The sequence below is a fragment of the Mastigoproctus giganteus genome, chromosome 9 (assembly GCF_048544385.1).
Source record: "Mastigoproctus giganteus isolate SK-2022 chromosome 9, ASM4854438v1, whole genome shotgun sequence".
NCBI lineage: Eukaryota > Metazoa > Arthropoda > Arachnida > Uropygi > Thelyphonidae > Mastigoproctus > Mastigoproctus giganteus.
The window spans coordinates 130,789,663-130,817,207 of record NC_143583.1 but is presented as its reverse complement, the minus strand read 5'-3'; the positions used below and the strand labels follow the sequence as shown (position 1 = coordinate 130,817,207).

At 37.3% G+C, this 27,545-nt stretch overlaps 1 protein-coding gene across 1 annotated transcript in view; it reads right to left on the bottom strand.

Moving 5' to 3' along the window:
• LOC150080734 (AN1-type zinc finger protein 2A) overlaps positions 1-27,545 on the bottom strand; it is a 100,181-nt gene that overhangs the window by 18,965 nt on the left and 53,671 nt on the right. Inside the window, exon 4 of the mRNA XM_090381287.1 lies at positions 24,905-24,949. Within this exon, the coding sequence (XP_090237413.1) occupies positions 24,905-24,949 (45 nt within the window). The remainder of the gene's footprint in view (positions 1-24,904; positions 24,950-27,545) is intronic.

The window sequence follows — 27,545 nt, the reverse complement described above, 5'->3', positions numbered from 1 at the left end:
TTCGTTGAAGAAAATGAAGAATAACAAAGCCCCGGGGGAAGATGAAGTTACTGTAGAGTTGTTAAAATTGGGAGGAAGAGACATGACACAAACTGGCAAGACTCTTCACAAAACGCATTAGAAAAGGTGCGATGTCTAAGGAGTGGAATAATGCAATCATAGTTTTGCTGCATAAGAAAGGAGATAAATCAGAAATTGGAAATTATAGACCAATTAGTTTGTTATCCCACATCTACAAGTTGTTCACAAGGGTCATTACTAACAGATTAGAAAGAATACTTGATGAGAATCAACCGAAAGAGCAAGCTGGCTTTAGGACAGGATTCTCAACTATGGAACACCTTCACGTAATGTCACAGCTAATAGAGAAAGCAAATGAATATAAAACACCATTATGCCTGGCATTTGTGGATTATGAAAAGGCATCTGACTCCATACAAGCTTAAGGCAATGTTTCGGGCACTGGAAAGACAAGGCATAGATACCCAACATATTATGATTTTGAAGAAAATATGAGAATGCTACCTCCTTTATTAGACTAAACAAAGACAGTAGCAAATTTAAAATAGAGAAAGGAGTTCGACAAGTTGACACAATATCTCCGAAGCTGTTTTCTGCTGCCCTTAAGGAAGCTTTCAGAAGATTAGACTGGTCGCAGAAAGGAGTCAATGTGAATGGAGAGTACCTAAACCATTTACAATTTGCAGATGATATTGTGGTCATAAGCCACAATCCCAAAGAATTGGAGGAAAATCTTAATCGGTTATGCAGAGTTAGTAAGGATTTTGGACTAAAGATGAATATGGCTAAAACAAAAGTAAAGATGAACAAGTATACCACAGAAAGAGATAATGATTGAAGGAGCAGTAATTGAAAAGGTGGAGTCATACTTATGAGACAAGTCATTAGCTGTAATAATGATAAATGGCTGGAAGAATAAATTTTGGATGGATAGCATTCAGGAAATAGTCACATACTGAGGAGCAATATCCCAATTTGTCTGAAATGTAAAATAATGAACCAATGTATACTCCCCACCATGACTTATGGAAGTGAAACTTGGGCACTCACCAAAAGAATGGAACGAATTCTACTGGGAATCAGACTGTTAGATAAGAAGAGAAACAAATGGATTAGGCAGCAAACTCAAGTCAACCTCAAGTAAAGGACATTCTTATCAAAACTAAAATGGTCTTGGGCAGGACACATAGCTCAAAGACATGATGACAGATGGACTAAGAAAATAACAGAATGGTACCCAAGAGGAGCTAGAAGAAAATCTGGAAGACAAAGGCAGATATGAACAGATGAAATTAGTCAGTTTGTGGGTAGTAAATGGATGGCCATTGCACAAAACAGAAGGAACTGGAAATTTGCTGGAGAGGCCTTCATCCTGCAGTGGATTGAAAATGGCTGATGATGATGATAATGAAATGCAATTTTATAATGAAAAAAACCTAAACTTTTAATTTCACTAAATTTTAAGATGTGTTTATGCTTATTTTCAACAAAATAAAATAACTTTTAATTCTTCCTGGAGAAAAAACAAAACACAAATAAGAACATGAAGTTCATAATGTTTTTTAGAACTCCCCCATTTTCAAATTTATAAAATTAATGTTCACATCATCTACCAGCATGATTCACTAAATATATAATGCCACATACACAACCCCAGTCACTACCAAATTACTCAAGTAAGATGGACAGATCAAAAGTCACTAATCTCAAACAGGTAATTAACTATTCAGTTAGTAATCATTGCAGCAATGCTAGATAAAGATCAAGAAGTTTATTATTTAAGGATATACATTTTTCCATAGTGGTATGAATTTTTATCGCACTAAACTGATTCATTAAGGTGAAACATTTTTAAATAAAGATGCACAGTAAATTGCAGATGATGGGAAGCAATTTCATTACCTAGGCATTCATTACACAGTCAAATCTTGTTAATACAAAGTTCAAGGGACCTAAATTTTCACAATGAGGTTTGTGGTAACAAAGTCACCCAAAAATGTCAATTTTACCGTTTCTTTTTTTTTTTTTTTTTAAAGTACATACTGTATATCTAAGAATAATAATAATAATATCAAAAATAAATTAATAAAATAAAATGAAAGCCTTGTCTAACAATACAGTAATATAAATAACATTTTTTTTTAAAAAAGGATTTTATTTTATTTGTAAGATAAACTAAGAAAAATGCAATTAAAGGAATTAAATTGTACAGTATATATTTTGAGTAAGACTAAATGCAACTGGCCATAATACTTTTAAGAGTTATAATTATCTACATAATATAGGTGTAAAAACAGCATAGACAATTCTTAAAGGGAAAAACTATGATAGTAGTGTGAAGGTATCATTTCAATTGTATCTCATATTGTGCTCATCCTTCACAAGTTACCATGTATTGCACATACCTCAAATAAGTAATACTTCACTAATAGAGAAGACTATTGTGAAGGATGAGCACAATATGAGATACAGTTGAAATGCCTTTTACACTACTATCATAGTTTTTCCCTTTAACAGTTGTCTATGGTGTTTTTACACCTATATTATGCCCAGTTGCATTTAAGTCTTACTTAAACATTATCATGTACACCTTTTGGCATCTCTCATATTGTGGGATTATTTTCACAACTGGGTTGTCATGTTTGCAATACCAGGGTGCCTGCTCACTCAGCAATGAAAGGCCAATATGCCTTGAAATGGTGCAGTCTGGAAGGTGGTGCCCACTGAGAATAAGTCTTCTGTAATAGTGAAGCATTACTTATTTGATGTTGCAATACATGGTAACTTGTGAAGGATAAGACAACGAGATACAGTTGTTGAAATGGCTTTTACACTACCATCACAGTTTTTACTTTAAGAGTTGTCTATGGTGTTTTTACACCTATATTATATATTTTGATATATATATATATACAATATTTTAGTATCACAGTAAAAAGAATTACAATCTTAATATAAAAGGAGACATACAAACTATTAGCTTTTTTAATAAATTAATCTAATTTAAAGAAAGAACCCAATGTTGTTTGCACAGTTTTTGTTCTATATGCATTTTTAACTACAGCACAGACATTATTAAATACAATAGTTGTTTCTTTATCAATGTTACTGCAGGCCAACGCATTCTCTATGTTCAACGCATTTTGGGCTTTTTTTTTTTTTTTTTAAATGGCAGTGTGTGTCTTCTCCACTTTCACTGGTAACAAAACCATCATTTTGTTTGGTGCTCAGCAGCTCTTCTGGTGTTGCCATTGCAGTGGTAGCAACTTCATCATCCACCTTCACAAACTTCTCAAATTTGCCAACAAAATCCACATGCTCCTTCAAATTCCTCCATTCCTCAAAGTTGCCATCACATTCATCTGCTCGACCATGTTTTTCGATGATATTCTCTCCAAAGCCACTCTTTCTGAAGCAGTTGATGCAACTGTTCCAAGCAATAACAAGATTACAGTTAGCATCCAAGACATTCCAATCTGGCCGCAAATTGTTCCCTCATCCTATGTTGTGTGGATCAAGTACCTTATCAGGCGGGCTCTGTATGCTCTCTTGAAGTTATAAATAATGTCTTGATCCAGTGGTTGCATTAAACTGGTAGTAATGGGGGGGGGGGGGGTAAAAACAACAGCCATATATTTGTCAACTTAAATAGTCTTGGCAGGATGTGCTGTACAATGATCTAGAATCGTCAAAATGTTCCTTTTTTTTTCTGATTACATTTTTTTCCATTCTTCTGTCCACTCTTGATAACAAAGACTGAAAAATTTTGACCATAAGCCAAGCACCTCTATTGGCCTCATGTTCACAGGGAAGTTGGTTAACTGCTTTAAAACATCTTGGTTTGGAAAATTTGCCAATCACAAGTGTGCATAGTTTTGTACTACCATCTGAATTGCAGCATAACAGAACAGCAAGTGTGTTTACTAAAATTTCCACCATGACAAGACTCTCCTCGAACAGCAAATTATAAAATAAACCTGTCTCATCAAGATTAAAAATATCCTTTGCCTCATTTTTCAAGAATGGACCATACAGAACAACCAGTCTGTAGCCTTTTCTTTGCCAATTAATCCAGACCCCCCCACAAACATTTTGCAAAACCAAGTTGTCCTGGGAGCCAGCCACTGCTGCATTTGAAGTTGCTAATTCCATTTTGCTGAGCTAGATAATCTGCCTTTTCTTGCAAAATCGGACCTGATATTGGCAAATTAGATGCACTCATTTGTTGGTACCATTCAAAATGTGGCGCCTCCGTAGCCAGGTGGGATGGAGCAGCAGTGAGTAGCACACGCTTCTTAATTAGACAGGGGTTCGAGCCCGTCACCACCAAATACGGAAGATGCGGAAAGGTCAGGAATGACCACCGCATGTTCACGGAGCAATATGGCCTTAGTTGCTAATGCTCCTAAAAACCAAATAACAACAACAACATTCAAAATGTTTTTTGTTTCAAGCTCCTCTTGTTTTGCACCGTAAATTCCTTTCCTGTTTTTCATCGCTGCTCCAGTGTCACGCACTTAGTCTTTTTTGGTTATTCAGTATTGTAGGTAAAGGGATGTTTTATTCCTTTGCAATGTCCATTTTGCTTCTTTCCATCCCATCAGCCTCTTGTATAATTTTTAGTTTAATTTCCAGGCTTAATTCCATCTGTTTACATTTTGTTGCCATAATGCTGCTAGATAAGATTTAATATAAACAAATTTTAAATTAATTTAAAGACAAGTTCCAAAAAAATATATCAGCTCAGATAAAATGGCACAAAAATCAGATTGCTGTATACAGTAGCAAGATTCTTTTAACTGGGGTAACAATTGCAACTGACCTTATTCCCATGGAGAGCAAGGGACTGCATGTAAACAACTTAGAAAAACTTTTTATTCTTTTGCTAATTTAACAACTCATCCTTCAGAAAGATGTTTTTCAGAATGCACTTGATGTTGTAGCTACCATAAACTGCTTTTGTTTACACAAAAATAATTTCTAACAAGTCACAAGTCAGTGAACTTCCTCGGGAAGTAGGGAGCCAGGTGGCCAGAGGCAATAATCTGACAGCTGTGCCAAGATTTGTATTAATCATACAAAATGACAATATTTATTTCTCACAGGGTGAAAAAGAACTTTAATACATAACCAAATTTTGTAATAAACGAATATATTTACATAGAAAAGCCTATCCTTTTGTAGGGGAATGGTATGTGCTTCATATAAACGAGTAGCAGCCCTTGATTTACGTCAGGGTTAGGTTCATGGGGGGGGACAGATGCTAATTGAACCCTTTATATAATGGAGTTAATGGGAAATCACAGGGTTAGGTTCCGGGCACCAAAAAGTTTACCTAACCTTTTCAATACTGAAGTATTGAAAGTGTAGAAATAAACTTTTTTAATTAAAAAAAAAAACCCACACGTTTTATTTTTAACATACATAAATACAGTTACATTTAATAAATAAAAAATATATTACAAAACATTGCCAGTGAAAAACAAATTGGGCATAATGCCAAATTTTTAGTTGGTTTTTGAAGGCACTGGTTGAGGAGGTTGCTTTTTTGAAGAAAGAAGCAGTGTTGATTGCCCAGATTTCTTCCTCCTTTCTTTAAGAATTTCAAAATAACCGGTCAGGGTTGATATAACACCCCTTTTAACTGTGGCACTCCTCTCCCAATCGTGATCAATGTCACAGAGCTCATTAATGAGGGACTCTACACTTGCAAGAATTGGTCTTCATAATTTTTAGAGGAGGATTTTTTTATTTTCCTCCTGCTGTTAACTAAGTTCGTCAGCTTCAAGGTGTTCCGTTGGAACAGCCTGTGCATGACTTTCAGAGCTCAGTTACATCTTCAACTGTAACTTCTAACTCTCCCTCTTGCACGAGCCTGCTAATGTTTTCTACATTCTGTTGTGGCTCAAATCCTCAGAAGTCATGCATAAAATCTGGGAGGTTTACACCAGACTCCATTTAGACAATTGACAGTCACTTCTTGCCAGACTGTGTTAATGTGATTGATGCCCTTTAAGACAACAAACAACTGTCAATATTTTTTGATGGTAATATTGGACTCACTAAAGCTTTTACCATTTCTATAAATGTTTGCCGTAGGTAAAAGCCAGCTTTAAAGGTGGCTATTATCCCCTGATCCATTGGTTGCAAAACTGATGTATTATCTGTGATCGGCTCAGATAATCAGTACTTGATCACATGTACAGTGCATGATACATAGTACAGTACGATGTCGATAAATTGTTTGACAATTTAAACTTTTCAACTTATAAAAAAAAAATTTCAAAAATATTCATGGCCTTGTGGTTAGTGACTGGCACTATTGTGAATCGGCACAAATTGGACCAGTGCAAAACGAGGGCTACCTGTACTTTGCATAAAATGAGTTTGTATTAACGAGATTTTACTGCAAAATGTTTGTCTACTAATTAAGTTTACCTCTTTTAACCCTCGAAAATTTTCTAAAGATCTACGAAGAACACAAATTTGTAGCAATGTGCATTCAAAAACTACATTAACCAAACCTACCCTACACAACAATTATGTAAGTTTGGTTTATAACTCAAAGCAATCTGTTTGCAAGTCGCAGCTGTCAATTTTAGATATCTAGTAGTATACTAAACTATTGGCACATGCAGGTTTGTAAGGAGCATGGTTGCTGAAAAGTTGGGTACTGAAGAAGAATGTACACAACAATTTCTAGCTTGCAAAATGCTGGAAACAATGATATGCTACAGTTTCTAAAATTTGCAAATAATATTTAATAATTATGGCCTAAAGGAAGAAAGGTTGAAAAGGTGCTTCTGCTGTAACTGATGCATTCACATAAGGCAGCAAAATCATTGAAGTGTTCTATCTGAACCAAACTCATAAATCTGCTGTTATTTTTACAGTGCACAATATATGTCTATATAATATCTGTGTAAATACACCATAGTTTACCCATAAATTAACTATCTGTGTAAATACACCAGTGGTGTATTTACACTGATATTATACAGTTAATTTCAACCCATAATGCATTATGCCTTGTGCATTTACTCTTCAAAATATCATCATTATCTTTACCATTTGGCATCTCTCATATTATGGAATTATCTTCACAACTGCAATGCATGTTTGCATTACCAGGATACCCACCTGCCCACTGATGAGTGAGCCAACAATCTCCATAGCTGTGCAGTCTGGGTGGTGGTACCCACTGACAATAAATAACAGTAGTCTCCTCTACTAGAAAAGCATTATTTATTCAAAGTAGTGCAATATCTGGTATCTTGTTGTGAAGGTAGCCACAATATGAGATAAAAATCAAACAATGCCTTTACACTACTCAGGTAGTTATTTATTTCAGGGAGGTAAGGTGTATTCACGCCGATATTATATAGTTAATTTGAACCCATAACACATTATGCATTTACTCTTCAAAACATTGTCTGTACACACTTGTGTTTACAGGATGATTTGCATGATGTTGTACAAGCTGAGAAACTGAATAACTTGGGAGTTGGAGGGGCTATCCTTCTGCCTAAAGTCATGATTGGAAAGGCTGTTAAGAATTTCCATATTTTCTGACAGGATTCACACCAAGATCTCTCAAAATGAGCAAGTACAGGCAGCCCCCATATAACATGGTACTTCTATAACATGGTTTTGCTCTAACACGATTGATAAATTGCAGAAATCCTCGCACAACATGATGCTTATATAACATGGTTTCATTTTAACACAAGAGAATTTCGGTAAACCTCACATAAAACGGTATTTTTGATTGGTTGGTTTGTTTTGATTTTATTGGTGCATTAGCAACTAAGGCTATAATGCGCCCGGTATTTTTTTTAACTTTTGTGCGGGGAAACCCTGCAATCATGGTGGATGTAATTTTTCAAAATTTCCACTCTTTTTGAATCCCCAATGTTCACTCACTAGTCAGGGGTTGGGGGATTGAGAAATCCTTGTATTTTATTTTGTTGGGAAATTCCTGTGTTATGTTCTGTACTATTGAACTTGTGGAAAAATCTATATTTCAAAGTTTTATTACTATTGGATATCAACAACAGGCCAGTCAAAAGATTTGTCTTCCAAATGTTGAAGTTATGTTCCTATTGCCACAGCTGTACTGGATTAATACAACTTCTTTCATTCAGCTGTTAGATAAAGGCATTAATATCCATCTTTAAAACTCATTACATCAGAAAATCATTACAATGGATTTTGCAAAAAAAAAATTGATTACAAATCTATTGAGAAGTAATGGAAACATTTCTCAATTGTGGACTGTATCAGAATCAGAGCTTATCGCTGAAAGAAATAAAACCGGCAACATTAAATGAGTGTGGAAAAATGTATGGTCAGAGTCAGTTCATTCAGAAAATATGATCAAATGGGCAGAAAATGGAATCAGCGCGATAGTTGAACTTGCTACATCGGTAGGAGGGGAAGGTTTTGATGATATGACTACTGAAGCCCTCATGGGTAGCACAGTTAATAGAATAGCCCTCTCTTCCTGACACCAGCTGGAAAAGACCCAATTTTGAATCCCATCGATGAAGGGAGGAATTTTTATAGGTCTTTTTCACGTGGCTGAGTTAGTCTGGTTTGGGCAATGGTAGTATGGTTTTTTTTCTCGCTGAAACTCATGTTTTTGTCCAGCAAAACATGAAAATTAACCTCAGGACTCGCGCAATTTATTGACAATATACAGAGAGCAACATGACCTAAGTCGCCGATGCTCCTAAAAAAAATAAGATTACTGAAGATGCTCAAGAATTACTGATAGAAGATGCCGGCGTAGCGGATTTGTTGGAAATGGCATTGGAGGTAAAATCAAATCAATTCAGATGACGATAGTGCATATAAATTTACACTAAAAAGCATATGGGAAGGCATAAAGTTAGCAGAGCAATTAGAATCTTATTTTTTGAATGCAGATTCTTGAGCGAAAGGATCCCAAAGTTCAAAAAGCAGCTTCAAAAATGATTAGTTCCATACGATGAAATTCAAAGATTTATAAACAAAAGCACACAACCAAGATTACTGACTTTTTTAAAGAGAACAGAAGATACATGAAATCTAGAATGGTGTATTTATGTAAACGAAATAGTGTATTTTTGTTAACTTTTTGTACTTTTTTTAGTCACATATTACACGATTTCACAAACATGACATTTTATCAGAAACTAATAACTGTGTTATACAAGGGTTACCTGTATTAATTACATTGTAGAGTAGATTAGGTATGTTTCACCAATATAAAAACACCCTGCCCAATACTGCTACACCACTTTTGCTAGTTCTGTACAGATTACGGTCCTTGAGGTCATCACAGACATTCCCCCAGATATGCCAGACAAGCTGTACTTGATACCTTAGAGTCTAAAACACTGATGGAATTGATATTCGGGTGACACTCGAGTCAAGTGGACCGAATTTCTGTGAAGTCCGGATGGTCTGCGACAGCCAAATCCTCTGCTTGCACCTTCACGATAGGGGGACTTTACTAATCCTGGGTATAACCCCCAAGCACAAGCACACTGTGGGTGATCACACAGGTGTTAACGTAAACTGGAGTCAAGGTGTGGCACCCACACCAGAGGAATGCTGGCCCTCTGTGTTACCAGGCAATATTAGGTGGTAGATTACTCTCATCAATCAGTGCAATACCACCACTTTCTTATTGGAGGCTTCAAGTGGTGAAACCCATGTTTTGTCTCCAGAGCTAAGTTCTAGTCAACCCTTCCCCATCTCTTCCATCATGCAGTATGATTGATGACTTTTGAGGTTATGATGAACATCATGGCGAGATCCAATCTTCCTTAAATTTTGAGGGTATAGCTCTAAAATGGTGTTTGCAGGGTGGCCGATAGTTAGTACACTGGACCGAACCTATTGGTATCTCTTTAGGAGGCTTTTGGATCAGCTTGTGTATAATCTTGCTAACTCTACTCTGCCAGATGGTGACTGGAGGGAGTCAGAGTAGTGTGTATGTGGGGGCATTGTCAAGGTCACGTTATGTCAAGGATCTCTGTATATTCTCACCATGTGTATACCATATTCAAAAAATTCATTACTTCATACAGCATGTCCCCCCACTTTTTCTTACCATTGAACAAACCATGAATTGTCAAACTAATAGAGTAAGCTTATCTGCTAAAAGATCTAAACCTCCCAAACCCTTCCTAGTTCATTTCACAAATATGTGGTCTCAATTCTAATCTCAACGATTTCCATTTCCACTTGCAGTCTGCCAAACCGCATGTATTTTTTCTGACAGAATCTCAGTTATCAGTTAATTCAACTACTGCTCATCTCAGTTGCCCAAATTATTTGCTGTACAATTCCTTTCACCTCAAAGGTGATACTTGTGCATATGTCCGTTCCAATATTACCTGTCAGAGACTTGGTAATTTGGAATATCCTCTTTTTGATCTTCTTTGGCTTAAAATCTCTCTACCTCATTCTGTGAAATTCATCTGTTGCCTCTACTGTTCTCCCAACTCCACTAATCACATGGAGCTCTTCGAATTCGTCTCTTTGCAACTTGACTTTCTCCAGTCAAACTTTAATAACAGTGAGGTAATTTTCCTTGGTGATTTTAATGTTCACAACTACAGGTGGCTTCCGTTTTCTAGTTACACCGACCCATCTGGTCGAGATGCTGAGGCTTTTGCAATTACTAATGACCTTGTACAGATTGTTCATTTACCTACAAGAATAGCAGACAATCCTCACCATACGGCCAACACGCTTGATCTTTTTCTCACAAATAACCCTTCTAAGTACACAGTCGAAATGACAGGTCCTTTAGGCACCTCAGATCACAACTTGGTGGTTATCTATTCTCCAGTGGAGCCTTTATCTCATGGCTGTTCCCAACCTAGTGTCGTTTGGCATTACAAGAATGCAAAATGGGATGACCTGCAAGATTTTTCTTTTCCTTCGTTGGATTACTGTTTCAAAACTTTTGATTTCAATGTTTGCTCAGATCGTGTCAGTGAAATTATTCTTGCAGGATTGGAATCCTTTATCCCACACTCCACTTTAAAATCTCGTCCTTTATATAAACCTTGGTGTTCCAATAAATGGAATGTTGCATATCGTAAATTCCTTACTTCCAATTCTTCAGTTTCATTTTCTGCCTACACCAAAGCTTGCAATAATTTTAAAGCAGTTACTAACCAGTCAAAACTAGATTTTGAACAGGCTAAGAGTAGAAAACTTGCTTCTTGCTCTAATGGTAGCAGAGCATTCTGGTCTCTTGCCAAAGCTATTGGCCACAACTTTTGCCCATCTCTGCTCTGCCCATCCACCTCTGTCAAAACCAGATGGTTTTGTTGTCATTTCAGCCTAGGATAAAGCTGACCTGCTAGCATCCCATTTTTCTTCAAACTCATGTATTAATGATCTTGGTAAAACACCTCCCACAATGCTCCATTCAATGCCTCCTGTGGTCTTCCGTCAAAAGGATTTGGACGAATCTTGATGCTAAGAAAGCTCCAGGTTCTGATGGTATTTCTCCACTTGTTCTCAAAACCTGTGCTCTTGAACTTATTCCTGTTCTATGCCATCTTTTTTCACTTTCTTATTCCAAAGGTGTTATTCCTTCTGCTTGGAAATTTGTTCATATCCAGCCAGTTCCAAAAAAAAAAAAAAGGGTGACAAATCTCTCCAATCAAATTATCGTCCCGTTGCAATTACTTCTACTCTTTCTAAAGTAACAGAGAAATCAATTAAACGCCAACACTTAAACTACCTAGATACCTTCCATCTGATCAATGATCACTAGTATGGATTTTAACACTGGTTTGGTTTTTGAGTGCGCAGCCGTGCCTATTGTTGCAGGGTGATATTTTTACAAGTCATTCAATGAGTGGGCTGATTCCTACGTCAGCCAGGGTGGGGCCGAGTCCGGGTTTTTTTTTTTTTTTAAACCGGGGGGGGGGGGGGGGGGGACCGGACACAGCCCCACCCTGGCTGACATAGGAATCAGCCCACTCATTGACTCCATGGTGAAAATTAAATTCTTACATGTTTTGGTTGTTTGTTATTTACAAGCGTTGTTTTTTTGTTATTTACACGAGTTGGTTTGTTATTTACATGAGTTGGTATTGCTATCCCTTTGGACTGGGCCGGTATAGCTTTTCTAAGGCATAACAGCCTGCATTGTCTTAGGGGCTAGCTATTTACATATTTACAGCCTCCTGTAAAGTGAATGTTACCTTGCATCTCATTGCGCGCAAATTTTAATAAAAAATTGGGTGGGTTAATATAGGAAGCCGGATTATAGTGCAGTCAGAGGACGAGCCTCCTCTGAGCGTAAGAAATACGGACCTTAATTTAGGTAATTTTGATATCGCATTATGATTTAGACATTTGATATTCATAATTGTGGCCGCTTTTATGTGGTGTTTGCTATAATTGTAGGGTATATTGTTTATTGTGAGTGTTTTTATAAGTTTGTTAATTGCTTCTGTTGTGTTCTCTGCATTATTGCATGTTTTTATTATTCTGGTTGTTTGGTTTCTAATTGTGTTTCCATATATGTGTTTTGCAATGTTGCTGTCCCAGTGGACGAGCTTTATAGCTGGGAAGTTGAAGTGGTCTCTTTTATCATAATGTTTAGTTTCGATATTGTTGTTGTTGATGGTGATCTGACTGTTGAGGTAATATGCTTGTAGGTTGCTGTTTTGGTTGGTCTGTTCTATGCTGAGGTTGGTGGGGTAAATTACTTGGGCTAGTGTTTCAAAACTGTCGTGGTTGGTGACTAGAACGTCATCGATATATCTAAATATGTTGATTTCTTCTGTGATGTCATTTTCAAAGTGGTGTAAGTATAGGTTGGCAATTGTGCTGGAGCAGCACGATCCCATGGCTATCCCTCTGGTCTGTTGGTAGATGCTGTTTCCCATCTTTACGTAGTTATTTTTGATGTTGAGATTAATTAGATCGTACCAGTATTGTTTGTTACATTTTAAACTATTTTGGTGGTTTTGAAAGTAGACTAATAGGACTTTAATCAGATTTTCATGTGATATGCTAGTAAATAGGTGTATATGCTTCTTATCTTATTGTTTTTGTTTTGGATGTATTCTACGTATTTTTTGTTGCTGGTGATTATTTTGGTGCTAGTTAATTCATTGAATATAATTTTGAGTTTGTCTTTCAATAGATTACTGGAAACTTTTGTATAACTGGTTTTACTTGCTGTTATGAACCTTTTGCCGGTGGGTATTTTGTGGAATTTTGGGATCCAGTAAATGAATGGGTATTTTGTAATTTCTAATTTCAGTTTTAGTTTTTTGTGTAGTGCTATAATCTTCTTATTGATGCTGTTAGGTGTGGATACTATTTGTTTGTATGTTTCACTGTGGTCCATTTCTTCTTTAATAGTGTCTATGTAAAACTTTTTGCATATTATGCTAAAATTGTTGCTAGCTTTGTCTGTGTTCGTTATAACGAATTTCTGTTGTAGTTCTTTCTTCTTGTGGTTAATGCTTTTCAGATTGTATTGTTTGACGTGATTCTTTATTGTTAGTACCCCTTGGATTTTATTCATGATTTTTTCTGTGGTATTGTTTATCCATATTTGGAATGCTTCTATAGGTGTGTTGAATTTGTGTGCAGTTTTGAAAGCAAATTGCAGTAGATCCTTGTATATTGATTTACGTGTGCTAAATAAATTGGTTGGGCTATTGGGTCTGAATTTTGTTCCTTTTTCCATTATTTCTTTAAGTGTGTGATCCTCTATAATGCTGAGGTCGCCTGTGATGATGTGTTTGTGATGTGGATCTATGTATTTTCTATATTTGTTATCATGGCAGTGGCATATTTGTTCCGTATTATTCGTATTTTTGATTGTGTTTTTATAGTTATGCCTATCGGTTTTGTGAAACTATATCTGACTTTAATATTAATGTTTTGGATAGGTAGGAACATTTTAGTGTTTTCCATAATGTCACGGAAGTTGACGTGGTCGAATGTTCGGTTCAGGAATTTGATGATGCAGTATTCTTTAATTGTAGTGTCTTTGTAATTATTGCCAATTCTGAATTTGAAGACATCTTCTAGGGTATGGTTGAGGTGTATCTATCTGTTGCATTCCAAATATGGATAAACAATACCACAGAAAAAATCATGAATAAAATCCAAGGGGTCCTAACAATAAAGAATCACGTCAAACAATACAATCTGAAAAGCATTAACCACAAGAAGAAAGAACTACAACAGAAATTCGTTATAACGAACACAGACAAAGCTAGCAACAATTTTAGCATAATATGCAAAAAGTTTTACATAGACACTATTAAAGAAGAAATGGACCACAGTGAAACATACAAACAAATAGTATCCACACCTAACAGCATCAATAAGAAGATTATAGCACTACACAAAAAACTAAAACTGAAATTAGAAATTACAAAATACCCATTCATTTACTGGATCCCAAAATTCCACAAAATACCCACCGGCAAAAGGTTCATAACAGCAAGTAAAACCAGTTATACAAAAGTTTCCAGTAATCTATTGAAAGACAAATTCAAAATTATATTCAATGAATTAACTAGCACCAAAATAATCACCAGCAACAAAACATACCTAGAATACATCCAAAACAGAAACAATAAGATAAGAAGCATATACACCTATTTACTAGCATATCACATGAAAATCTGATTAAAGTCCTATTAGTCTACTTTCAAAACCACCAAAATAGTTTAAAATGTAACAAACAATACTGGTACGATCTAATTAATCTCAACGTCAAAAATAACTATGTAAAGATGGGAAACAGCATCTACCAACAGACCAGAGGGATAGCCATGGGATCATGCTGCTCCAGCGCGATTGCCAACCTATACTTACACCACTTTGAAAATGACATCACAGAAGAAATCAACATATTTAGATATATCGATGACGTTCTAGTCATCAACCACGACAGTTTTGAAACACTAGCCCAAGTAATCTACCCCACTAACCTCAGCATAGAACGGACCAACCAAAACAGCAACCTACAAGCATATTACCTCGACAGTCAGATCACCATCAACAACAACAATATCGAAACTAAACATTATGATAAAAGAGACCACTTCAATTTCCCAGCTATAAAGCTCGTCCACTGGGACAGCAACATTGCAAAACACATATCATCATCATCAGCCATTTTCAATCCACTGCAGGATGAAGGCCTCTCCAGCAACTTTCCAGTTCCTTCTGTTTTGAGCACTGGCCATCCATTTACTTCTCAAAAACTCATGAATTTCATCTATCCATCTCCGCCTTTGTCTTCCAGGTTTTCTTCTAGCTCTTCTTGGGTACCATTCTGTTATTTTCTTAACCATCTGTCATCATGTCTTCGAGCTATGTGTCCTGCCCAAGACCATTTTAGTTCTTTAGTTTTGATAAGAATGTCCTTTACTTGAGTTTGCTGCCTAATCCACGTGTTTCTCTTCTTATCTAACAGTCTGATTCCCAATATAATTCGTTCCATTCTTCGCTGTGTAGTTCTTAGCTTCTCTTCCATTCTTTTGGTGAGTGCCCAAGTTTCACTTCCATAAGTCATGGTGGGGAGTATACATTGATTCATTATTTTACGTTTCAGACAAACTGGGATATTGCTCTTCAGTATGTGACTATATTTCCTGAATGCTATCCATCCAAAATTTATTCTTCTCTTGACTTCCAGCCATTTATCATTATTACAGCTAATAACTTGTGCCAGATAAGTATATGACTCCACCTTTTCAATTACTGCTCCTTCAATCATTATTTCCCTTTCCGTGGCATACTTGTTCATCATTACTTTTGTTTTAGCCATATTCATCTTTAGTCCAAAATCCTTACTAACTGTGCATAACTGATTAAGATTTTCCTCTAATTCTTTGGGATCGTGGCTTATGACCACAATGTCATCTGCAAATTGTAAATGGTTTAGGTACTCTTCCGTTCACATTGACTCCTTTCTGCGACCAGCCTAATCTTCTGAAAGCTTCCTCAAGGGCAGCAGTAAACAGCTTCGGAGATATTGTGTCTCCTTGTCGAACTCCTTTCTCGATTTTAAATTTGCTACTGTCTTTGTCTAGTCTAATAAAGGATGTAGCACTCTCATATTTTCTTCAAAATCATAATATATGGAGTATCTATGCCTTGTCTTTCCAGTGCCCAAAACATTGCCTTATGCTGTATGGCGTCAAATGCCTTTTCATAATCCACAAATGCCAGGCATAATGGTGTTTTATATTCATTTGCTTTCTCCATTAGCTGTGATATTACGTGAAGGTGATCCATAGTTGAGAATCCTGTCCTAAAGCCAGCTTGCTCTTTCGGTTGATTCTCATCAAGTATTCTTTCTAATCTGTTAGTAATGACCCTTGTGAACAACTTGTAGATATGGGATAACAAGCTAATTGGTCTATAATTTCCAATTTCTGATTTATCTCCTTTCTTATGCAGCAAAACTATGATTGCATTATTCCACTGCTTAGGCATCACACCTTTTCTAATGCACTTTGTGAAGAGCCTTGCCAGTTTTTGTGTTATGTCTCTTCCTCCCAATTTTAACAACTCTACAGTAACTTCATCTTCCCCCGGGGCTTTCCGATTTTTCATTTCCTATAATGCATGTTCTACCTCATCAGGAAGAATATCGGGTATGTCGTATGTGTTGCTACTTTGCAATCCATCTTCCCCACTGCTGGTATCATTCCCTCGCTCCTTGTATAATTCTCTATAGTAGTCTTCTGCTATTTGAATTATGCCTTCTCTGCTGTTTATAAGTACACCATCGCTATTCTTCAGTTTCAGTATCATTTGTCTTTCTGTATTACTGCTCATGGCTGCTGCTTTAAATCCTTTGTTTTCCCTTAATGTTTGTTCTACTTTTCTTGTGTTAAATCTTCTTATGTCCTCTCTGAGTCTCTTTCTAATGGCTTTGCATAACTCAGTATACTCAATTTTCTCCCTGTCAGTGTTTTTCTTGCTCTTCATTTGTCGTCTTTGGCTCATCATGACAAGTGTTTCTTGACTAATTTTTTCTTCTTTGGATTTCTGTTTCCCTATAGGTTTCTTGGGCTTTATCACTTTCAGAAAGTTGTAATATTCCTCGTCGATATCTTGGTCCTGAGCAGTCTGCAGAAGCTCAAACTTGTTCTTAAGTTCCAGTACATACTGCTTTTTCTCCTCCTGTTATTTCAAAGACCTTTGTATCATTTACTCGAGTCAGTTTTTTCCTTTCCTTTCTTACATCTATATCAAGTGTACATCTTACCATTCTGTGATCACTTCCAACATTTACCTTATTCAGGACGGTAACATCATTCACAATATATCTTCTGTTAGTGAGGATGAAGTCGATTTCATTAGTTGTTAATCCATTTGGACTCTTCCATGTCCACTTTCTGTTCACCCTTTTCTTGAAAAAAGGGTTCATTACTGACATTCCTTGAGATTCTGCAAATTCCACAAGTCTTTCACCTCTTTTATTTCTTTCACCAATTCCAAAATTTCCTATAGTTCCTCTTTCTGCGCTGTTTTGCCTTTTTCCAACCTTAGCATTGAAGTCCCCCATAATAATAGTGTAGTGGGTTTTCTGCTCATCTAGAAGACTCAATTTCAGTGTACATTTCTTCATCCTCTTCATCATCATGGCTCGATGTTGGTGCATAAATCATTATAATCTTTAGCTTGTACCTCTTAGAAATCTTGAGTATTAGTCTTGACACCCTTGGTGATGTACTTTTGAATTCCAAAATGTTGTTTTTAAAATCTTTATGGACCAGAAACCCAACTCCACCTTCACTCCTTTCACTGTTTCCATTGGTGTACAGCAGATTTCCACTTGATAAACTTATAAGTGATTCATTTCTTATTCTTGTTTCAGCCAAACCGATGATATTCCAATTCACATTTTCTAATTCCTTTTCCAGCTCTAATATCCTGTCTTCACCGATGAGTGATCGTACGTTATAACAGGCCAAGTTCAATTTCCGTGCATGGCAGCCTGGTCGTACCCAGAGATTCTTAGCACCCTCTGCTTTCACTCTGATCCTCTCGCTGCCGTAAGAGGGAGAGTGAAAGCTGCTGGGGACTGAGGGCCATTTGTATTGTTGTGCTCTCATTGCTGGAGGTTTTGGTCTTTTCCTCTTCACGCTGACCAGGCGTCTTGAAGAGAACCACTCTACACGTTCGTTGCCACCTAAGTGATGTAACAGGGCTTACCATCGAGAAGGTGTGCATGAGTGGATTTTAGGGAGGCACGCCAACCGGACTTCTCCTAAATCTTCTGTAATAGAGAGATATTGGATCCATCAGTGTTTTAGGCTGAGTGTCTGATAACACACAGGAAACCAAACAACCAGAATAATAAAAACATACAATAATGCAGAGAACACAACAGAAGCAATTAACAAACTTATAAAAACACTCACAATAAACAATATACCCTACAATTATAGCAAACACCACATAAAAGCGGCCACAATTATGAATATCAAATGTTTAAATCATAATGCGATATCAAAATTACCTAAATTAAGGTCCGTATTTCTTACGCTCAGAGGAGGCTCGTCCTCTGACTGCACTATAATCCGGCTTCCTATATTAACCCACCCAATTTTTTATTAAAATTTGCGCGCAATGAGACGCAAGGTAACATTCACTTTACAGGAGGCTGTAAATATGTAAATAGCTATCCCCTAAGACAATGCGGGCTGTTATGCCTTAGAAAAGCTATACCGGCCCAGTCCAAATGGATAGCAATACCAACTCATGTAAATAACAATTAATGTAAATAACAAACCAACTCGTGTAAATAACAAAAAACAACGCTTGTAAATAACAAACAACCAAAACATGTAAGAATTTAATTTTCACCACGGAGTCAATTAAAAACCGGAAAAAGAAAAAAAAAAAACCCTCGGACTCAGCCCCACCCCAGCTGATGTAGGAATCAGCCCACTCATCGAATGACTTGCAAAAATATCACCCTACAACAATATCAAGCAACAACAGGCACGGCTGCAAACTCAAAAACCAAACCAGTGTTAAAACAAACAATGAGTAGGGCAAACCCCGCATTTACCAAAAGACCACCACCGGACAGATAAGTATAACTCCACTCGCTTATTCCGATAATTACCCGTTGGGCTTTGTTTCCCCTCTACCAGTTTGCCGAATCCGATGTTAAGATAAAAATACTTTCAAAAATTAAAATTAAACGAAAAGACAAATTGAAATAAAAATATCCATATTCAATTAATTAAATAGACTTAAAGAGCAAAATAATCTCACTGCTAAGGCAAAACTGGTAAGGAGATAACAGAAACGGGTAATTATGAGACATTCCTTTAAAACTGGCTATCAATCCGCTCAAATCCCCCAATGAAGTAGCGGATAGATGACCGGGTGAGGGAATGTTAGTTAGTATTGTATGATGATTGATTAATGTTAAAATAATTATAATTAAAACTAAATTCATTATATATTATATAATTTAATACCATTACAGACCCCCCAGGAATAGGTTAGAATAAAACGCTAACTAAATCACCTGTTCATTATACACCTTAATACCCTATAGAAAATAGATACCAGAAAAATTTAATTAATCTAAGCAATCAAAATAATATATATATATATATATATAAAAAACTTGGAAAAAAATAAAATAAGAAAAAAAAAAAGAATTCAAGTAGAGTGAGAATGCAGATTATGAATGAGGTAAATGTGTTTCTCTCCCACCCCCTTGCCTGGTGGGTTCCCCACTGCCAGCTAACATATCCCACCCCCAGAGCGGGATGGGCAGATTAACCCTCATACTGGATTCTACACTCCTTGGACATGACACCGACGAAGACATTCTGCGGATTTGCTGCCAACGGCGATTTGAACTGGGTACTCTAACCTGGTTCCCTTTAAAACCCCTCCCCAGGCAGGGGAGGGAGGAGACGGATCCCTGCCTACCCCCCCATACTTCACCTACTCTATCGTCCCTATTCTTCTATCTGTTATCCCCCCAGTCTTCAGTCTCCGTCCCTCTCTAACTAAATCAACCGAAGTACACCCTTAACAATGCCACCAAATTCTAATCAACGTCTAAATTTAATAACATCAAAATTTTGCCCGACCTATTTGGCCTTTAACACATCTCTTTAGCTTTCAACCCCAACCAGTGATTTCCTAACATTAATTAAGCATTAATCCCATTAAGCATTAATGTCAAACGCAATTTTTTTTTTTTTTTTAAATAGGTCCTAACCACTGAAATCCCAGGAAACTAGCTGGCAGGACCTGCCAGAGCAATTTGTTGTGATACTGGATACACCCGGCTAGCCTCCACGTGGCAGGGTATGGGCAACGTTGGGCCCCACTAGGGGCTTGGCAGCCAATAAGCCGGATAAACAATGGGCACAACATATCACACTGCACAGACACAGCCCACACACTTTCAAGTCTCTGGCTTGACAGTGTACTGTCCTCGATACAGCAAAACACACGCGGAGATGGGAGAAATCCCAGGTGCCGTCCGACACGAACATACCTTATGAGCAGTTACTTTATAAACTGGAACAGGTTGGAATCACAGGGTAAATCCTTAGATGGATAGCTTCAGGGCAGAAGGCAGAGGGTTGTGATAAATGGTTAGTCCTCAGATTGGGTTGATGTAAGAAGTGGGATTCCCAAGGATCAGAATTGGGACCACTGTTTTTGATTTTCATAAATGACATCAATGAATGAATAGCAGGCATGATGTCTAAATTTGCAGACGATGTAAAGATTGGTAGAGTAGTTAATGATCACCACCAAGCAGAGCTTCTTCAGAATGACCCAAATAGACTTCAGAGATTGTCAGAAAAATGGCAGCTATGCTTTAATCCAGCAAAGTGTCAGGTATTACACCTGGGAAACAGTAACCCCAAAATAACTTAAACAATTGGTAGAGTTGAACTAAAGCCAGTAGTGGAGGAAAGAGACTTTGGTGTTATGATACAGTCAGACATTAAGTTCTCCAAGCATTACAGACAAGTTTGAATGGAAGGATCGTTGTGTCCTATTAATGATTTATCAAACAATTGCTAGTAGAGATAAGGACGTCATAATCCCATTATATAAGGAACACAGTATTCCAAGTGTTAGACCACACTTGAAATACTGTGTTCAAGTGTAGAAACCGCATCAAAAGAAAGACTGTACTTCTTGAAAGGGTCCAAAGACAGGTAACTCTCTTGGTGGGATCGGCAAAAGAGCATCCATTTGAGGAAAGATTGAATATGTGGTTGCAGAGCTCAGAATCTAGGCACCTTAGAGAAGACTTGATTGAGGTGTTTAACGCTCTGAGAGGCACAAGTAAAATGAATGAGGAAGAAATTTTCACAGTTATGATTCTAGAACTAGGGGCTATAATTTCAAGTTACAGAGGTGGGAGGGTATAGACTGGATTGAATGAAGTTTTATTTTAGCCAACGAGTTAGAAATTACTTGAATAAGTTACCTACATAGACATTACTTGAATAAGTTACCTCTACCATGTAGTTACCTACATGGTAGAGGCTGACACAGTTTGGAGAAATTCAAAGGTCAGCTGGATAAACTACGGGAAGCGGGAAACACCTAGGTTATCTATTTCCTTTTCTCTTATTATTTTTTAAAATTTTATTTATTTTGTTTTGGCTGATGCAGCATAAACTGTAGGGTGCCTTGCACCATGTGGCCATTGCTAACACTGGATTGGTGAGGGGAATGAAGGGGTCCTCTTGCCAAGAAAGGCTTAAATTCTGCAAATTGCAGTGTTTTGAGACAAGGCACCTGTGAAGTGTATAAGGCCTTGAATGGGTTGAGCAGTCTCAATTCCGATGGATTCTTCCTCTTGCTCAGATTACAAACCTGAAGGGGCATAAATTGAAATTGAGGAAAGACAGTTGTAGAATAGATATGCAGAAATTTCCCTTTAGCCAGCAGGCAGTTGATTGCTGGAATCAAACTTCCATCTGTGGTTTCGAAAGTTGATAGCTTAAATAAATTCAATGAGGAACTGGACAAACTTTTAGAGGGAATTGATGTGTGAAATGGGTTTTTTTTTTTTTTTTGGCTGATTCTACAGTAGCAGACAAAAATCTGCATCACCTTAAAAAAAAAGTAACATTTGTAGTGAAATGTATAAGATATTGTTTGATTAGTCATTTTGTTTGTTGCAAAGAAAAGGTATTGTATCAGATAACACTTATATTGCATCAAACAGTAATTGCAAGGTATTGCATCAGCTGTTTCGTTTCTATAAATATGGTGTTGGAAGGGTATACATGCTCATTAGTATCCTGTTTTGTGGAGGTGTAAGCATGGTTTCACATGTTCAGTTGACACCAAGAAAAAAACAAAAAAAGTGTAGCTATTGCTCTGTCCCAGGAAGGGTTTTCTATGCAAGCTATCACTGATATAATAGGCTGCCACCAGTATCCCAGGTTCTGAAATTAAAGCATGAAATCTGTGATGTGAAGAGAAAACCTGGATCAGGCCGTAAGAGAGCGACTACGCCTTCCCAAGGTCGATATTTGAAAGGGCTATGCCTTCATAATTGCCCTGCTAACGCTCCTGATCTAAAACTGCACTTAAAGATGGCCTCTGGTGTTGAAACTAGTGCATGAACTATCCAAAGATGGCTTTGAGAATGTGGTCTGCATGAATTATTGGCCCAAGATGAAGCGTATGTTGACCCAACAAATGAGGAAGAAGAAGAGACCTGCTTCGACTAAAACCCATGTTTCCTGGACAAAAGAGCAATGGGACACAGTCATTTTTTCTGACGAATTGAAATTCAACCTGCTTGGCTTGGATGGGAAGCGATATGTCAGAAAAAGGAAAATCGGCGGCATACCATGCTGACAGCATAACACCGACTGTAAAGTTCCCCACTGGTCAGATGGTCTGGGGATGCGTAACAAGCAAAGTGGTGGGGCGCATTAAGTTTATTAACAGAACGGTGAATGCAGAAACCTACACTGCTATCTTGGAAGAGTGCCTGAAACCCATTATTAGGGATCACCACACAGATGTCCAAAACTGCATTTTTCAACAGGACTTTGCCACACAGCAAAATTGGTAAACTTTATGCTATTTAGATTTAATGACAAGTTTATCTTGCCTCACAAGGCTTAAAAGGCACCTCCGTAGCCAGATGGGCAGGAGCAGCAGTGCATAGCACACGCTTCTTGATTAGACTGGAGGTCGAGCCAGTGACCACCAAATATGGAAGATGCGGAAAGGTTAGGGAATGACCACCGCATATCCCTGGAGCAATATGGCCTTAGTTGCTAATGCTCCTAAAAACCAAATAACAACAAGGCTTAAAACATACTTACACCAATGTTTTCCCTCTTTTTTCTCCCTTATGGTGCAGTCATACCTCAAATTCTGGCATTACAGTGTTGGACTGGCCGGGCAACAGTGCAGATCTGAACCCTATTGAAAATTGCTGGTACATAATGTCGTCTAAAATTGCTCAGAAGCCAACAAGTGAGATTCAGCTGCAGGAGAGCATTGTAAGGATGTGGTACCATGAAATTGGGCAACTGTATATACAGACGTTGATTATGCCAGATCGTTGTAAGGCTGTAATTGCAGCTCAAGGAGGAACAACACAATATTGAGAACTTATTTTGCTGATTTACAGTACATAATACCTTTATGTTAACTTGTCATTTCAGTTTGTACACGTAAATGCAATAAAATGTATGTTTGGTTGTCACGATTGCCATTTGTATTATTTCTCACATTTCCATTAATTTCCAGTTTACCCTTTGGGAAGATATTTATGGCAATTAGGCATATAAGGTGGAGTCTTTTTATAGACTTTCATTCACAGAGATATATATATATATATCCCATCTAACAAATGCATTTCGAACAGTTCTGCAACCCACAATGCAACGCAAAACATTATTTGCAAAATTCACAAGTGATGCAGTTTTTGTCTGCCACTGTATATAAGCTTGCTTTCTTGCATCATATGCCTCTACTACTAAATATATTTGTGTGATAGTTTTAAGTTTTTAGCCGTGAGGTGGTGGTTCAATTTATTAAGTTGCACCACTGTGATAATAAATTACTTAATCTACCATATTATATAACAGTGTAGTAGCTATCAATTCATTAACATGCAAACTTATTAAATTGGGGTGAAGCATATTGTCTCCTCACGGTATATGGCTATAGCTTGAGGAAACACAACTATACCACTTGTTCATCAAGCTGTTCTTTGCAATTTAACGCATATACCAAAGAGCAAATATCATGTAGAACTGTTCTCCCCCCACCAAATTAAATCTTTTCATTTCTTTCAGAAATACAACAATGGCATTTTTAGACTGATAGGAAAAACTTTTCTCCTGAAAAATGTAGTTGATTATGCAAAATTTTAATTCAGAAATTGTAAAACCAAAAAAAAAAAAAAAAAGCAGTAATCATTCAAATTTTTAATTTCAGTCCAAATAGCTTAAACTTAAAAATAAGTGAGATAGACTGCTGCCTTTAAATTGAAAATACCCTGTATTTTTGGAAAGAGTTTTCCCGAAAAAAAAAAAAAAGGTTGCTGGCTGGAGAGTTAATAGAAGTTCTGATTTATCGTAGTGCAAACTGACTCACAATATACAATTTACAGATGTGATGCACTGCTGATTTATGGATTTAGGTGGCTTAACACTTGCTGGGCAACAGGTCAAACCAAACCATATATTATTTCATTCTTATGAATTATTCCCACTGCAATAAGTGGGAATGAAACAATGAAAGTATGGCAATAATCAGATACATTATTGTCATAACTTTCATTGTTGTTCAAGATAAAGTAATTGTTATTAAGAAAGAAAAATCAAAATAAAATATTTGTACATACTTCTTTCTGCTTACAGCCTCTCACAGAACACTTATTAGTATAAATCTGAAAATTATAAGTATGAATATAATTAGTATACTGCTAAATTAAAACAAAAACATTTCATTCTTTAAGATATTATTTCACATACAATACTTAATCATTTATAATGGTGCAAAGAACATACACTGACAAGCCAAAACATTATGACCACCAACCTAATATGATGTTGGTCCTCCATGTGCAGCCAAAACAGCTTGTACCCGGCGAGGCATGGACGCTACAAGATTTCTAAATGTGCCTTGTGGTATCTGGTACCAACACGTAACTAGCAGATCCTTTAACTCCTGTAAGGTTCATGGTCCAGAGGCCGCAGATTGGTGTTTCTGTTCCAATGCAAACCACAGATGCTCGATGGGATTGATATCTGGATAATTTGGAGGCCACGGCAATAACTGGAAATCTTCCTCATGTTCTGCGAACCAGTCTCAAACAATCTGGGTGGTGTGGCATGGCGCATTATCCTGCTGAAAGATGGCACCGCCAAAGGGGAAGAGTTGCCATGAAAGGGTGTACATGGTGAGCAATGATATTTAGGTAGATGGCAGACGTCAGAGTGCCCAGCACATGGATGACTGGACCCAAGGTATCCCAACAGAACATCACCCAAAGCATGACACAGCTGCCACTGGCTTGTTTTCGTCCCACAGTGCATCCAGACACCACTTCCCCAGGTAAACGACGCACACATACCTGGCCGTCCACATGGTGCAACAGGAAACTTGATTCATCAGACCAGACTACCTTCTTCCATTCATTCAAGGTCCAGTTTCAATGATCGCACGCCCATTGGAGGCACTGTCGGCGGTGAACTGTGGTTAGCATGGGCATAGTGAGCGGCCTGCAGCTACACAGCCCCATTTTCAGCAGGGTGCGAAATACTGTGTGTTGTGACATTACTCCCGTCATCAGAATTCCAATTACTGGAGATTTGCACCACAGTTGCCCTTCTGTTGCCATGTACCATCCTGGAGAGCCTTTGCTCACCCTCTAGCATCGATAAGTTGTGGTTGCCCAACACTTTGCCAGCAATTTGTGGGTTTCCCCTCCTCGGACCACTTTAGTAGGTACTAACCACAGCTGACCATGAGCACCCCACCAGCTGTGCTGGTTCAGATATGCTCTGACCCAGTTGTATGGCCATTACAATTTGGCCTTTGTCAAACTTGCTTAAGTGTGCTGCCTTACCCATCTGAAGAACAAGAATAACACTTAACAGAGCTTAGTATCAGGTGTTTTTTTTATACCTTGTCCTGACCGGCGCACGCACCATAGTTCCCCTGCAGTTGCTTTGATTTACATAACGACTCTCTGGTCATAGTGTTTTGGTTCATCAGTGTATATATATGCACACACCGAGACAAAATTATGTAAATGGAAAAAAAAAAAAAAAAAAACACAGGTAAGTCTAAGTTAACAAGGAGAATAATCAATTGACACTTGAAGATGAGATGTGCATTCTGAAATGGCAGAATATTAAAACATTAAAGAAGTTCAGCATGTATGGGAAGGAATAACAATGGATTAACAATGACAATGCATCTAACAAATAACCTACCTCTGTGGTAAGTTTGAAGAATAGAACTGTTCGCAACAAACATCCAAGCTCTTAGAAGTGCATATAACTGGTCATCAAATATCAAGAAGACAGTGTTCCCAAGAAATGCATACGATTTAAGAGTATCATGAGGGTCTTGCACAACAAATTTCAAACCCTCCATACTTTGGTTACTGCATGCAATTTGAGAAGTGAATCCTGATTGAAGAGCAAGGATTTTTTTTTTTTTTTAGTGATACTGTCAGGATGGTGAAGCTGATGATTTTTAGATGTAATCATATACGCTTGCAAAGCAACGTTCAAATTAAATGGTCATTTAATCATCACTGTCTTCAACAGGCCAGTGGCAATCCTGCAAATTTCAGCACTTGGAAACTAGACACCTGCAAGGAGACTTGATTGAAGTGCCCAAGGCTTTAAATGGGTTGAGTAAACTGAATGTTGATGGCATTGTTACTCTATTTCGGACAACATGAGAGGACATAAACCAAGAAAGTATTTGGATAATGTCCAAAAATTTGCTTTTGTCCGCAGAGTAATTAATGGTGGAATAAAACTTCCATTTAGTGTTGTAAAATGTTTGTTTTTCTTTGCTTTGTGTTATTACTAATACTCGCCTCACTATACAGAGTGATATTAAACTACCAGGAATCAAAGTGTGAACCGGTTCTCCTTGTGGATAAATGGATCTTACAGATTACTTGATGAATACTGTTACTGGGCAGATTTATCTGGAATTGTTAATGTTGAATTAATGAATTATTACTCCTGCAATAAGAAATTGCATTTCCAGACATTGGTGTACTTTCAAAATGATGGTACACCTTCACACTTTATTATGTCTATAAGATAGGGTATTTCTGAACAATGAATGTGTCAATGGGGGGTATTAAACCCCACAGTCTCCAGACCCTACATACTAAACTTTTTCCCCTCCATAGGGGATACCTAAAATTTAGTGTACAAACACAACACAAATATTGCAGGATTCGTATATGATGATATAACAGGAAGCAGTAAATATACAGCAGACTGCATCACTGT